At 33.8% G+C, this 16522-nt stretch overlaps 2 protein-coding genes and 1 pseudogene across 2 annotated transcripts; 2 read left to right on the forward strand and 1 right to left on the reverse strand.

Moving 5' to 3' along the window:
* Positions 1815–4792, forward strand: LOC18607441. The gene is made up of 2 exons (XM_018114804.1): positions 1815–1941; positions 2532–4792. Exons 1-2 carry the CDS (start codon positions 1929–1931, stop codon positions 4631–4633), a joined length of 2115 nt encoding a protein of 704 aa, XP_017970293.1. The 5' UTR covers positions 1815–1928; the 3' UTR covers positions 4634–4792.
* On the forward strand, positions 9336–11246 carry LOC18607443. The gene has a single exon (XM_007041612.2). The coding sequence runs from the start codon at positions 9336–9338 to the stop codon at positions 11244–11246; it is 1911 nt and encodes a 636-aa protein (XP_007041674.2).
* LOC18607444 lies at positions 12327–14446 on the reverse strand (annotated as a pseudogene).

Genomic DNA, 16522 nt, shown 5'->3' on the forward strand with positions numbered 1-16522 from the left:
CAGGAGACTTTGTAAACAAGTTTTACTTCTAAATTTATATATCATCTGTAAACTTATAAATTCTTTTTTTTTTTGGTTCAAATAATAGATATCCTAATTACAATGATGATATAAATCTTTATATCCATAAATTCAGGTACCAAAAAAGACCTAAAGTTTCCTTATGTGGAAAGAAACCAATTTCCTTATATGTATTTTTCAATATTACAAAAATTTGCCTTATACTTCTATTTTCCAATGATGGAGATTCACACACACACACACACATCTAGGTGTTCTATCACCGAATTGGAAAATACAGAAATAGGTTCGAAGCGTGTATCAATGTCACTGTCCTTTAAGGTTTTATTCATTCTATTGTTTGTGTGCTAAAGGTTTACATGCGATGAATCTCAAAGATATATCAAATAAATTTTTTAATATCACATACTCTTATACTTTTATTGTGTTCAATTAAGTTTTTATATTTTTATTTTGAATCAAATAAGCTTTTATATTTTTATTTTGAGTCAAAAAGTTTTTTTGACTAATGATTAATTTAGTTAAAATGTCATTTTTCATTTCATGTTACGTGGCATTGATATGACACGTTAATATATCATAATTGATAATGATGTAATATATTGACATATTATAATTAATGATGATATGACATATTAATTTAGTATAATAATATAATTATGTGATATTTTTCACTCTTTACATCAATATCATATCAGTGTCATGTGAATATAAAATGATAAGTGGTATTTTGATTAATGATAATTAATTAATCATTAGTTATAAGGGCTTATTTGACTCAAAATAAAAATATAGGGACTTGATTGAACACAATAAAAGAATAATAATTTGTTTGAATTTTTTTAAATAGTTTAAGAGCCTATTTAAGCATTGCATCATAATAATTCAATTTCTTAATTTTTTAGAATGCAAAAAGATTTTCAAAGGATATATATATATATATACACCATAAACGCCCCATTGTTAATTTTTTTCTTCTAAAATTAGACTTTATGAATGATTTGTTTAGATAGTTGATAGTTACTTTTATGTCCCTTGTTTTTGGGATTTTTACTTTTTGTGTGGATATGATATTTGGGTAGAAGAAAAATGGGTCTATAGATTGAGAAAGTGAGTTACATTATAAAATGGATCAAATTCAACCCCTGCCACATGTAAAATTGTAAACGTATTTATACTTGGAAAATATGATCAAGTTCAAGCATACATCATTAAAACAAGAATGCACGGAATTGGAGCTTTGAACCACGAACCTTCTCTCCCTTTTTAACTAAGCTAGAACTATCAAGGTTTATACTCATTTTTCGTAATTAAAAAAATAGGTTCCATTGAAAGTTGTCGTCTATCCATTGCTTTATGTACTTAATACCCTTCTTGGGACACCAATTTCCAGCTACTTCGCTTGATTCCCCTCTCTAGCTTTTATAGATGGGAAGCAAAACCTACATACATCTCCTTCATATGGAATAATTTAAGGTGCAATCTAGACCTAAAGCAATATTAATTGATACTATATGCAACGTGTTCCGCATGAACTGCGGACGTGTACTGTGCAACGGTGAATGATCAGTGTAATGCTATGTTCTCTATAAAGCAGAAAGAATTTTCTTTTTCTCTTTTTTTTCTCCAAGAATAAAAAAAAAATCACTGTTATTGTCCCCAGTGGAAGTTCTTTGCTTTGCTTCTAGGACTTAGCTACGCACAAATAATATTCACGTCACGTTTGGCACGATTTCTGGCCTCTATATCTTAAAGAAAGGCGCAAGGGTTTAATTCATCTTGGAGGATTTTTCCTTAGTTTCCACTAACTCCGATTCCATGAAATTTCCCAGTAGTTGTTTTCTATATTATGTTCATTAGACCAGATACTGGTTTATTTGGTTGCAAAGCTAGCAGAGGCAGCAGTTATGCTACTTACAAGTAAGCATTACTTTGTTATCTTGATTTATATATCTGATAATTAAGAGCCAAATGAGTGAAGTCAAGTTATTTAGCTAGCTAGTTCTTTTTTCAATTATTTTTTGTAAAAAATAATTCTCACTAGCATTGAATTCATTCTCTCTTTGATATAAAGGGTGTATTTAATTAACTTAGCTACTTGTCTAAACCTTTTTTTTACACCTCTTTTTGGATAAATTTCACCTAATTCTCTTGTAGTTTCAATATTTAATTTTCACACGACACTCTGTGATTATATTTTTCAATTAACACTTCAAATATATTTTTTTCCTTAATTAACAGGTGATGGATAAATTCTATTCTAATAAAGGGTTAAGTCATTAATTTTGTCTAGTAAAATTTTAAAAATAATACACTGTCAACTTTGAATGACGTATTTTATTAATTTTAAAAAAAAATACAAGTAGTGTTTCTTTTTAAACGAAAGAAATCGTCAAGTCATGTTTCAACCTGTTATATTTCATTGGTTCAACAAGAGATAAACCAATATTAGATTGAACATTCAAGAGTTAACTATGCATATACATAATTATATTATTTTGAATTTTCAGTTGCCCTCTCTCTCCTCTATGTTGAGATCAAGGAATCGGTGTTCAAGAAAATATTCACAGAAATTGCAAAAAGATTTTGGAGTGAATGGGAGCTTCGTTCCATGGTTGTTGTGAGTCTTATTCTCCAGTTTCTTCTCGTCTATTTTGCGAGGAAACGGAAGAAATACAGGGGAAAATTCGTGCCAGCCATTTCAATCAGTGCGTGGTTAATATATTTATCAGCAGATTGGATGGCAACTCTTGTTCTGAGTACCCTTCTTAGGGGCCGTACGGAACTGGAAAATGGATTTATCGTGTTCTGGACGCCCTTTCTTTTATGGCACCTGGGCAGCCCGTACAATATCACAGCTTACTCTATAGAAGACAATGAGTTGTGGTTAAGACACTTTTTCGGGATGATGTTCCAGGTCGGAGAGGCGATCTACATCTACGTCAGGTTTCGGTCAAACACTGTACTGAATGCTTTGGCTCTTCCATTATTCATTGCTGGAGTTATCAAGTATGGAGAAAGGATATGGGCACTCAGATGTGCAAGCAAAAAACAGCTCATAAATTTCTTTTACTCAAGCTCAACGTCTATAAGTGGAAATGAAAGCCATGTTGTTGGTAAGGAGAATGAAATGATCAGAACAGGCCTGTTTGATCTTCCAGGGAAGAGAGCTTCTATTGAAGATCGAAGCATTCCATCTGAGGTGAAATTTCTTCGGGAGGCGAATTTATCATTTGATATTTTCAAGCCTCTCTTTGCAGATCTCCCATTCCAGATTTCGCATAAGTTTCATGATGAAATGGTCTTCCTGGATTCTAAATCTCCAGATGAAGCCTTCAATTTTGTGGAGATTGAGCTAAGTTTCCTTTATGATTTGCTTTTCACCAAGAATCCCATACGATATAGACGACACCGTTCAGGCTTGATTCTTCGCGGCCTCTGCTCTTTATCTGTTGTCTCTGTACTGATTGTTTTCTCAGCTCTCCTTCATAAGATCAAGCATTCCACAGTTGACACTGTCGTGACCTACTTGCTGCTGTCAGGAGCTATTTATCTGGAGATCTATTCATTTTTTATGCACTTTGGGTCTAAGTGGACAATGTTGAGGTACGCCGTTCCTCGAGACAAGCGGCACAAATTGTACCATGGGCTTGTTAAAAAAAGGTTACGTTCAATTGTGTCATGGAAGGGAATCAACAAAATGGCACAACATGATCTGATAGATTATTGCGTCAAGGCCAAGGCAAGCCGGTTGACTCCTGTCATTAAGCTCATCGACACTGGCGACCTTTTGCAGAAGTTTGGGCATGCCAAATGGAAGCCAGTAGACAGTGACTTGAAACAATTCATCTATGGTCACCTCAAAGAGAAGCGTACCAAGTTCAAAAATGAGGGCTTTCAAGTCGAGTATCTCGAGAAGTTGTTAAGCGAGAAAGGTGATAGTGTAATTAAGGAGAAAGGTTTTCATCTCGAAGATGAGTGGAAATTGGAATCGACAGATTTCACCCGTCGCATCGTTGTTTGGCATATTGCCACCGGACTTGTTTACTACGACGATCTTTACAAGCATCGAGGAAGTAGATGCGATTCAATTCTCCGGATTGGGAAATCTTTGTCTGATTACATGATGTACCTTGTACTGGTGCGTCCATCGATGCTGCCTAATGGGTTTAGTGAGACGGTAAACAAAGAAACATACCTCCAAACCCAGAGGTTTTTTGCTCAGACGACAGCGGAAAAACGCTTGAAAGCGTCCATGAAGGAATTTGTTTCGGCACTAATATCTTTGCATTCTGGCTTTCAGTCAAATGAAATAGGAGCGCTACTCGATGGGATCAAGTTTGGCAAACAATTGCAAGATTTGGTAAGATATAATAGGTGGGATGATGAGGAGAAGTGGAAAATGATTAATGATGTATGGATGGAGATGCTGGTTTATGCTGCTAGTCGTTGTACATGGGAGGAGCATGCGCAGCAATTGAGGCACGGTGGAGAGCTGCTCACTCACGTTTCTCTTCTTATGGCACATCATGGTTTAAGTACCCAAGTCCACAGATTGGAAAAATCTCATGATGATCAGTGTGACGCAACGCCATTTCCTGAGCCTATTTGACCGGCACTATACTCTTTCTTTTGTCTTCTTCTTCTCTTTTACTAACCATCAATGTAATTCATGGCATTTCTTTTTCTCCTTTATAATGGGGGTACCTTAAGCAGTTTCTTTCGATTTGTTTTTGCTTCAAAAAGTTATTCAATCACAATCGAATTTCAGCACTTTATTAAAAAATAAAAAGTTGTAAACTTAAATTTGATTTGAATTTCAGTTTTTTCTTTTGTTTTCCATTTTTAAAACTAATTCTTGATATATATATATATATATATATATATATATATGTATAATTTAACTTTTATTACGTAAACTTTNTATATATATATATATATATATATATATATATATGTATAATTTAACTTTTATCGAAATTTCCCAACCACCGTTGATAACTTAAAATCCAATAATTCAAGTCTCTGTTATAAAGTAATAATTGCAGAAAAAATTGTAGAAATAATGTATACAGAAAACATGTTTACATAATAAGAATGTTAAAAGTTTGCATGAAACGTTTTTACTATGGTGCGATTGATCCATTTCTTTAACACCAATTTAAGTACTTATTCACTTCCAAGGCTAAGTACAATCAATGTAAAAGTTTACATGAATTTTGTGGCTAATAATTTTTATGTTCAAGCAGTCCTCAAAGGAGACACTATAACGGTTGAAATTTGAAGTGATCTTGAGCTCGAAAAAAGGATGTAAATGGATAGAATACCCATTGTATTTTAAGTTCTTTACCTCGAATCTTATTATTTGCTAAGATATCTGAACCCTATATATATTCAATTAAAATTTGAAATTGTTACTTGAACCCATACCTAAATATTCTAAACACTAGTCGTTAAATATTTCAAATCATTTAATTATTCAATTAAATTAAATTAAAAATTAATTTTTATGTATATTATTAATGAAAATTAAACTAATATAAATAAAGTTAGCTTATAAAAAATAAATTAAAATTTAAAATCATATTTAAAATAATTAAATGAATTTTTGTAAATATTACAATAACTATAAAAGCCTTATAAATAAAAAGTAATATATATAATTAAAATTCATTATTTCTAATCGGATTATGAATAATATATAGTAGTTTTACTTCTCCAACTCTATTATAGAGTATTCAAATTTTATTTAATGAGGTCTAGCAATGCAGGATATACCGAATCACAAGGTATCCTATTGACATCATTAACTACAATTTAAACTTGAGATGTACAGAAAGAAGTTTCTGAGATAATGTAAAAAAATGTTATATTCAAGCAGTTTTTGCTACCAAGTTGTTGCCTAAGGTATAATTTGCTATTCACTACGTACCTTCCCATTTGCATGCGTTTTGGATGAGTAGGTAGTAGTCACTGGTCACTAGTGTACTGCACAATGGTCTTTACTTATGCTATATTCTATTGTGATTTACACTAAAGATGAGGAATGTCGGAAACCAGCTTTGCTTCTTTTGTTTCCTCAAGAATAGAATTTTCTTTCCATCTTTAATACTCTTCCAGGGGACTTGCATGATCCACTTTGTGTTCCATTTATATGTATACATTGCTTCCTGTTCAGGAAGTGCTTTTTTTTTTTAAAGTTGGTGTTTTATTGATAGAAGAGCTAGAATGCCATGTTGAGTCTTGAACTTTATATAGTAAAAGCCTCCTTTTGGCATAGAAGCTAACATACAGTACTGGAACTGTGACTACAACCCAATCGAAGCAACTCAAAACTAGATGGTATCATCCTCGGAACAAAAGTAGCAGCCCCTAAGCAAAAAAGTTTAAGCTGTACACTAAGAAGCAGTCGAAACAATCCCTATCCAAAAAACAGTAAAACCGAAAGTAAAAAAACATCCATATCCTTATCAGGATCCAAGTAAACACCTGTCATCCTTAGCAGTTGGCACACAGAAAACACCAAAAACTTGGATAGAGGCACAAGCGTTGGCCTTCTTAATCAGTTGACCCTCCAGATTTTTCATGAAGCTCTCATTACAAGAGGAAAATCCCCTGCTGCCCTTACATTCTCATCAAAGACTGGATTCATCCCTTTTGATCAAAGAAAAGATAGAGCCGAGCAACCATTTGAGAAGAACTGGACGAGGGATGAAGTGACCCCTTCAAAATGGCAATCAGCACCAACCCACTTTCCTGGGACAGAAGCAAAACGAAACCAGGAGCGTCACTACCTAGATCAGCAAAAGCAGAAGCGAGACCCACCGAAATCCAACTTCTGACCAGGTTTTCTCCAGCATCAGTGACGAGGAAGAGCTTGATCGTTTGTCCAATTTTTCCGTTCCTTCATCCTGCTAGGGCCACAGGTTGAGGTCAAAAGTAGTGGCTCAATCTGCTTTGTCAGCATCGTGCCTGATCTTGGTGACAATTTGCTGTGTATAGATATCAGCAGCGACAATAATGACATTTACAAGTGAGTTTTATTGTATCATTTCTTAAATGTTAAACTAATTTTAAAAATTGAATTGTATTCATTTCTGACAATCTTGAATATTTAGTGGTAACAATGGGGTGCATGATTTTGTATCAAAGTCTTTAGCCTAAGTGTAGGCAGAAGACTTGTTTCCAGCCTTAGGACCTGAGTACAGTCAAAACCCCATCGCTACCCTTTCAGTTCCTTCTCTACTCCACTGTGACCACCTTGGATCGCATTTGTGATTAAGCCGTAATCCCTCCAGACTTGTTCTCACCCCCATGCGTTCAGCCACTTGCGAGCAGGTATTAACCAGAGCCCCGGTATGTGTGTGGGCACCAGGTACTGTCCGGAACCCACCATTTATCCTGTAACCTTTGCTTGATTCCGTTGTGACGCTTGTCTGTTCATGTGTTTCCCTTCCCCTGCCTATCTAAGGAAGATTCAATCTTTCAATTCCCAGCCCTGTTCACGGTAAAATATAGAAGAGTCGGACCTCCATCAGCTGGAACAGGGCAGGGAATTGAAAGATTGAATCTTCCTTAGATAGGTCTGGGAATTGAATGATTCAATCTTCCTTAGATAGTCATTCAATCTTTCAGTTCCCCGTTCTTAGAGTCCTCCTTTAACCCCATTAAGTCATGTGCCAATTCACTGCTGCTAAGAGGCTGTTCCTTCCCTCGGGCTTCCTTGATCTATGCGGTATCCAGCATCATTCCAGCTTGGTGAAAAGCACTTGCTGCCGTTTATTTCGGTTTGCCACCTGTAAATATAGCTCCACAGCCAGAAAAAATACATGTCTCGATTTTTTTTTTCTGTCATTTCTCCTTTTCAATAGAAACCTCCTAGGGAAACTTTGTTCGGAGTCATTGGATCTATGGACTCTAGCCACCGGTTGGTTCTGTTTCTTATCAACGATCATGCACCTTTTCTCATGAAATTCCAGATCATAGTCTTTTTGAATAAGCTGTCCAACACTCAAGAGATTTCGAGACAATGAAGCGACATAAAGGGTGTGAAAGAAAACCAAAAGAGTTTATAAATTCAGTGAGTTATCTCATTAAAAAAAAACAGTGAGTTAATGAAAGCCAACACACGTGAGATAGGAGAAGAATTTCATGAAGCCATGCAAAAACCACACACCTTTTCATTAACCAATTATATAAATATATATATTTATAAGAGAGAGAAAGTTATAAAATATTAAATGATGGAAAATAATTGATCACTTGTTCAGAACACTAATAACGTATCACCTAGTGGCCTACAAAGCCAACTACCCAGTAAGAAACATTACGTATACTAAAAAACTGATAAAAAAACTGACACTTATAAAATAAAATAGCAAAAACTTAAATGAATCACGTGGTCGAGGCACGTGATCTCTTCTTCCTCATGCTGCAACAGCTCTTTCTCATCACTAACTTCAGAAATATGTTCTTCTGATCTTCAAGTCGAGGCTCACTCTTCAACAAAGGGCATCTTTGATAAGCTTTGCTTACTTTTTTTGGTTTGGACAAGAATATCTGCTTTACTTCCCATCTCCAAGTTTCACTTTCGACTTGTCTTTCTCATCCATGGAGACAAAATTCTCCTTGGTTCTAGTCATATGATTCCTGAAACCACTAGCAACATACAGACCCCTTCTTCTTTTGAAGGCTTCAAACATAGAAAGTTTGTTCTGAATTGCCTTCCATATTTTCTGAAAAGTGCAGAAAATTAGGAAAAGAAGAAAAAAAAAGCCTAATAAGCCTAATAGCTTAATTGTTTCATTATTAAGGTTATTATGTAAAGAAAAATGCAGGAAAAAGCCTTCATCTACGACTTCCCAAAGATCTTGGGAAACGAAGAAAGTCTTCATTTGGTTATGAGCAATGCAATGCAATGGTTGGACTACCTTTTCCTTTCCCTTTCCATTTTTTTCAAGAAAAATAAAATTTCTCCCCTACTTTAAAATTTTAATTCTTTCCTTTATTATTGGGAACTTGAAAAATTCACGCATGCTAAATGAATTTCTGATCAAGAACATTGATTATATAAAACATTTTTTTTTATGATTGGAGTTTAACCATTGGTTACTCCTGTTAATGAATTATTCCAACTTTCAAAAAAAATATATATAAAACATTTTTTAAGTTTCAGTTGCTCTCTCTCACATCTTCGTGGAGATCAAGAATCGGCGTTGAAGAGAATATGTTCAGAAATCACAACAAAATTTTGGAGTGAATGGGAGCTCCGTTTGATGGTTGTATTCAGCCTTATCCTCTAGCTTGTACTCGTCATGTCTGGGGATCTTCGACGAAAATACATAGGGAAAGCATTGCCTTATGTTGCAATGATGGTATGGTTAGTGTATTTGTTGGCAGATTGGATGGCAACGCTTGTGCTGAGCAACCTTCATAGGGGCGACGTTAAGCTGAAAAATGAACTTATTGCATTTTGGACGCCCTTCCTTTTGTGGCATCTTGGCAGCCCTCATAACATTACAGCTTATTCTTTAGAAGACAATGAGATTTGGCACCGACACTTTCTTGGCATGGTCTTCCAAGTGTTAGAAGCAGTATATATCTACGTCAGGTTTCGATCAGACACCGACCTCAATCTTATGGCTGTTCCAATATTCCTTGCTGGAGTTTGGAAGTTCGGAGAAAGGATATGGGCTCTCAGATCTGCAAGCGACAAGCAGCTCATGAATTCCTCGGCTCAAAGAGAACAGGCTAGTCCAGAGGAAAACAATATTATCAGATTTAGGCTGTTTGAGTCTAAAATAAACGATTGTTTCGAACGCAAAGGAAATGTTTCCGAGCTCAAGTTGCTCCGCGAAGCTTATTCACCGTTCCTTATTTTCAAGCCTCTCTTCCTTGGCCTCTCAGTTGAGCTTTCAGCAAAATTTTATGATGACATGTTCTTCATCAATTCTAAATCTGCGGTAGAGGCCTTCAAATTGGTAGGGACTGAACTGAAATACCTTTACTACTTGTTTTTCACCAAGGTGCCCCTTCATCACAATCATCAAAAGGTGAGTTCAAGTCTTCGTGCCTTGTGCTTTCTGTCTGCTGTGTCGTCACTGATCGCTTTCTCAACAATCGTGGATAAGAGTGTGCATTCAAAAGTCGATATTGTGATTACGTATTTGCTGTTGCTGGGAGCTATTTCTCTCGACGCATATTCATTTATAATGCACCTCCTCTCTATATGGTCAATGATCTGGTTGCCCGTTCCTAAAAACACGGTGCAAAAAATGTACTCCAAGGTTGTTGCTTCCAGGTGGCAGTTAGTTGAAGCCAAGATGGCAATCAAATCAGTGGCACAACATGATATAATATATTATTACGTCGAGGCCAACGCTATCAAGTTATATGATGCTGTAAGGATTATTGACACTGGTAATCATTTACAGAAGGCTTGGCATACCAAGTGGAAGCCTGTTGATTGTGAATTGAAGCAATTCATCTATGATCATCTGAAAAAGGAACGTGGGAAGTTGGACGAGAAAGATTTCGGACCTGAAGATCTCAAAAAGTTATTAAATGCACCTTTTTTCGAGGACTTGGAAGAGGACACAACTGATTTTTCGTTACGCATTATTCGTTGGCATTTGGCTACAGAGCTTGTTTACTACGATGATCTTAACAAATTTCGAAGAGGTAAACTCGGTTCATTCTGCCTAATTGCCAAGTCTTTGTCTGATTACATGATGTACCTCGTAGTCGTTCGTCTATTGATGCTGCCTAAAGGGTTCAGTGAAGCGATCAACAATGAAAACTACCGCCAAGCCAAAAATCTTTTTCCGGAGGATATGACAACAAACATGAGAAAAATAGAAGTCAGGAAGAGATTTACATCATCGGTGCTTGGGCGCCAAAGTTCTCCCACTAAAAGTAATAGATTCGATTTGATAAACGGTGGGAGTAGTTTTGCAGAAAAATTGCAAAGTGTTGTCGCACAGGAGCGCTGGGATCATGAAGAGAAATGGGAAATGATTAGCAAGGTGTGGTTGGGGATGATGCTTTATGCTGCTAGTCTTTGTTCTTGGAAAGAGCATGCTCAACAATTGAGGCACGGTGGAGAGCTGCTTACTCATGTCGCCCTCCTTATGGCGCATCTTGGTTTGACCACTCAGATCCGCAAAAGTAAATCACTTGATTATGAGGATGAGCTCAATCCAGCATTCCCACCACTTTTTAGGTAGCCCAGAATTGTTGATGACCCTGATTTTATTTATTTATTTGTTTAATTATTCTTCCACATGAATGAGTCTCTAAAGTGGGATTTCAAAATTTCATATGTCATAGGTACTATTTTTCCAATAAGATGTTTGTAAATAAAATAAAAAATAAAGCAAGCCAAGACGATTTCTATCTTGTATGATCTTGGGTCTTCACATTACCAGGCTTTTGTCCTTGTTAACAGTTGTGTGGCAGCAAAATGCAGGCTGCACCCACTTTATTTAAATCCTTTCAAATGATTTGGGCCCTGAGCTTCTAACTTTTTGCCCCCATAACTAGAAAAAAGTGCTTTGGGCCTATGCAGATTCAAGATTCAATATCTTATCATGGAGTCACATAAAAATTATATTAAATAATTTCATAACCTATAGGGATAAAATTTTAATGATTGCAATTAATTAGTATGCAATATGAAGTAAATTTTTTTTGTGTGTGATCTTGATATTCTTGACCCTGCTTATTTTTTCCATTTGCTTTGGGGTAATTCAAATTGAGAAAATCAGTATATGATATTGAAAAACATCAAGTTAATGCTATTATATCTTGTAATTGATCAAGAGTTCTTTTTTTTTTTCTTTTTGATGAGAAAACCGTTTCATTTAGCAAATTTTAATAACATCCGAATCAAGTAAAGGGTTAAAAGAAGCAACATTATCCTTGACTCACATTCTTTCATCAGACAATAATAAATCGTTTGTATTTAAAAAAAGAATTAATTAAGAAAATTAATAAACAGAAAAGTTGAAAATCGATCCACATTGTTCATTCTGAAAAAATATTCAAAGTAATCATTGTTTGCTACCATACCAAATATGCAAAATAAGAAAAAGAAGGGAAAAAAAAGGAGCATTTTATTGTGGTAGAGTAGGGAAAAAAAATATGTTGGACATCTTCAAGGACAAACCTAGAAAATAACAATGTGAAAGAAAAAACTTTATATTCGTTTTTTTATATATCTTCTAAATTATTTAAATCCACTATATGTTGAAAGAACCAAATCATATGTGTATTCACACAAGATCATTTGGCAAAGTAAGACCCTCTCATCTCCAAATCCCATCATCCCTAGGAGAGCAATCTTCTTTTGCAATGTCACTGATTTGAAATCCAGTTTTCCAGTCAGCTGGAAGCACATTTTTTGCCCAAATCCACTCGCCATCAAATCCAGATGTCACCACAAATCTAATTTGTAGGGCACCAGTTGGAACTCTGCTTGTGTCCCATACCGCCCCATAGTTCCTGTTCATGAAATTCCAGTTTGAGGAACCAGCCTGGAATGATGCATAGCGAAATCAGAACAACATCAGTGTAATGAATACAAGCAAATTGGTTTAGCTGTAATTTAAGTTTAGCACTCTTTGAGTCCTTTATCTTAGCTGACCTGAGCTACCTCCATGGCTACTAACTCTGTCTGGCCACCCTGGTACAGTAAATTTAATTGCCAAGTAATTTGATTTTTGGCTTGATTCTTCAAACTCTAAGGGTGTGTTTGGTATAAAAGATGTAAAGTCACATTACTTATAATGTGCTCAATTAAATTATGTTGCAATGATTGTTTTATAATTGACCACTGTAATGTAAGATTGCAATGCAATCACATTACAACAAATGGATATAATGTGATTGCAGTACAAAACTAATGCAATCACATTACATTGTACTCTGTAATGTCTTTAAGGACATTTTTACTCATCATCTTTTAAAAAAATTACTCATAATCCGTTGGGTATTTTGTTGCCAATTTGCTATTGGTTATAAGAGAGGAAGCTATCACATTAATGTATACATATAAAATGTATTAAGAAATAAAAATAAAATATTATCTTCTGAAGAAAAAATTTAAAATAAAATATGCAATATAAGAAATTATATTAAAAATAAAAATAAAATATATACTTGTAATAAGAAATGAAAAATAAAATATATTTAATTAAAAATATATTTAAAAAATATATAAAAATTAACAATAAAAAAATACATGTTAAACTTGTATTTTAATATATAAGGGTAGTTTTGAAAATTAACATTACATATCCTGTAAAGTACTTGTAAAACAAACATTGCAATATTATCTTCTCAACATTTTAATCATTACATTACTTATATACCAAACACTACAATGTTATCTTCTTTGCAATCACATTACATTGTAAAGTACCAAATGCTACCTAACAACTAAGTTCTTATTTCTGTATTCACAAGGTAACTTGCTTCATAGAACTTGATCAACATTGTAATAATGATAATATAGATGCTAATCAAAGTTAAATAATATTTATTGAACCAATCACCAATCACAATAATATTTTAATTTATCAATTAACTAAAAAAGAATTGGACTTATTTCATTAAGGGAAAAAAAATACCCCAGCATGGTAAATAGGAATATTGTGTAATGAAGAAATTGGAACGTTATAGCAATTAATGTGCTTAATGGGAAGCCCCATAATATTATAAGTTGGTCCACACCGAGGCTGACTTCTTTTATATGGTTGTTGTAGCAAAACCATGGGATGAGAAAACTTCAAGAAAAAATATCATAATCATTCGTCTCATTACTAGTACTACTATTTTGTTTGGTATAGTAATCTAATTAAATGTTTGATCTTTTATATACCACGTTGACAATTCGAAGTTCAAAATGTCTTGGCCCAAGCCCTGGTTAGCCATGGCCATGAAGGCCTGCTGCAAAGAACACAGTCCGATTTGTCAGAGACCCCATCAACACCAAATTTTGCCAAAGAATTAACGAAATAGTTGCCTTCCCAAAGAGTATGTCTAACTATAACATAGTTAATAGACTTTTCAAGCAATCAATTTCGTTGAAAGTACCCTTATAGATCCCAAGGTCTTGAGTTCACATTATACAAACCTAATTAAGGGTCACATTAGAGTCAGATTTAACAATCAACTATTTCAAATCAATAAAGAAAGAGGAAGCAAATAATTGCAGTGCATTCTCGATTACCATAAGCTCGGCATAATTAGAATCTTTGAGCACACCCTCGCATCCTGTTAGGTTTGATTTACCTCTCGCGAATTCATCAACATTGAAGTTAAAATCTCCTTCAAATGAAATATTCCATGAGACATTTAAACGGGAATGTGAAAGGGATCGCCTAATGATGGAGTTCCAAAAACTCCATTCCCCAACCCACGTCATAAACGGACTCCATGCCTTCACAATCCTGAATCCAAAAGATACAACGCATCCTAATAAGGAGAACTTTCACATCATCTTAAACCTTCACGTTAAATATGATTTCATTTCTGACAAGTCATATTGACTAGAAGGCTGCACCCATGATTGAATAAATTAGGCAATAGAGTTTGGGACTATCCAAGAAATGCCCCACCTACTGAGAGTATGATTCCAAACAATCCAGCTAAAGTGGCAAGTGAGCAACACATATGTTCAAGTTTCATCAACAAGACCACACCAACAACTTAAAATATTATCTCTCATTATATAATTCAAAAAATATTTATATACATGAAAAAAATGTTATATTCAAGTAATTTTTGCTACCAAGTTGTTGCTTAAGCTACAATTTTCTATTTATTGTGCCCTTCCTAAAATCCCAAATGATTTTATGAAAACTAAAAGGGCAAATCCGGTTATTTACAGAATTAAAATGGATTTGCATGCGTTTTGGATGAGTAATGTCAGACACCAGCTTTTCTTCTTTTGTTTCCCCAAGAATGGAATTTTACTTCTATCTTTATACTCTTCCAGGGGACTTGCATGATTTACATTGTGTTCCTTTTATATGCCTATATTGCTTTTCTTCCTTTGTTTCCCCAAGAATGGAATTTTACTTCTATCTTTATACTCTTCCAGGGGACTTGCATGATTTACAATGTGTTCCTTTTATACGCATACATTTCTTCGAGTTCAGGAAATGCTTAGTCGTTTTTCCAATTTTTATAATTTTTATAATTACTATTATATAGTTTTTATTAATTAAAAAAAAAGAAGCTCCCATCGGGAGCACTAGAGCTCCCCTCCCTATTTTTTTTATTTTTTTAAAAAATATAATAATAATTTTTTAAATTAATAAAAAATAATATTTTAGTTTTTTCATTATTTCTGTTAGCAGTGTTTGTACTCTTAAGGCGAAGTGTGTATTTCAAAAACTAATAGATTTTCGTATAATTTTTATAAAAACTTAAGAGAGTCAAGATATTTTATTAAAAAAAATATATTAGACATCTTCAGGAGCAAACCTAGAAAATAACAATAAGAAAAAAAACTATATATTCATTTTTTTTAATCTTCTAAATTATTCAAATTCACTATAGTTATGTGCATTCGCACAAGTTTGGCAAAGCAAGACCCTCTCCTATATAACTCCAATTTTCCAGTCAGCTGGAAGCACATTTTTTGCCCAAATCCACTTATCATTGAACTCAGATGTCACCACAAATCTAAATTGTAGGCAAGGCAGAGTTAGAGCATTTGTAAAGGGAAAATCCAACAGAAAGAGACATTAAACAATCAAAGAGAATTTTATATATAATTCAATTCTCACTCATCTAAAAGATTAAATAAAATTCACAAACCATTGAACATAAAAAAATGCATATAAACAGTAATGATTGTGTCATATATATATATATATATATAACTAAATAGAACTATAAAAAAAGTCTCTTTCACTCTCTTGCATGTAAGAGTGGAAAAGAAAACAAATTTTCAAACTCAAATGAATTATTTTTTTATTTTGTGTGTTCTACACAAAATGAGTAGCTTTTTAAGCAAACCCTCCTTTTATTTTCTATTTACCTCTTAAATTATTAATTAACACATTGGGTTATTAGGTTGAACTATTGAGATATAATATGTTATGATAGGCTATCGTGTTTGACTGTTAAAATATAATATGTTATAATATGTTTAGATTTATATAAAAACTTAGTGAGCTTAGGTTAGTAGACTCACTTTTATTTTTTTTTTTAAATTTGATAGACATAACATATTATATTAGAATATTGGGTAAAATATCCACATTTCTTAAGTTTTAATCAAAGTTCTAAGCGGACCTAGTAGTTTTCAAAATGAACACTCCGTTCTAAAAAAAATCTTCTGTTGCACACATATGTCGAACTGTTAGCCAATCGTTAGTGTTTCCCTTAGTTTAATAATGGGATAATATTGAAATGACAATTATACCCTTCATTAATTTTAAATTACTATTATATAAATTTTTATTAATTTTCTTATTAATTTAAAAAATAT

The sequence above is a fragment of the Theobroma cacao genome, chromosome 2 (assembly GCF_000208745.1).
Source record: "Theobroma cacao cultivar B97-61/B2 chromosome 2, Criollo_cocoa_genome_V2, whole genome shotgun sequence".
Lineage (NCBI taxonomy): Eukaryota > Viridiplantae > Streptophyta > Magnoliopsida > Malvales > Malvaceae > Theobroma > Theobroma cacao.

Bases quoted from the DNA above. Each gene is read 5' to 3' on its own strand.
- LOC18607443 (XM_007041612.2), top strand. From the start codon at position 9,336: ATGTCTGGGGATCTTCGACGAAAATACATAGGGAAAGCATTGCCTTAT.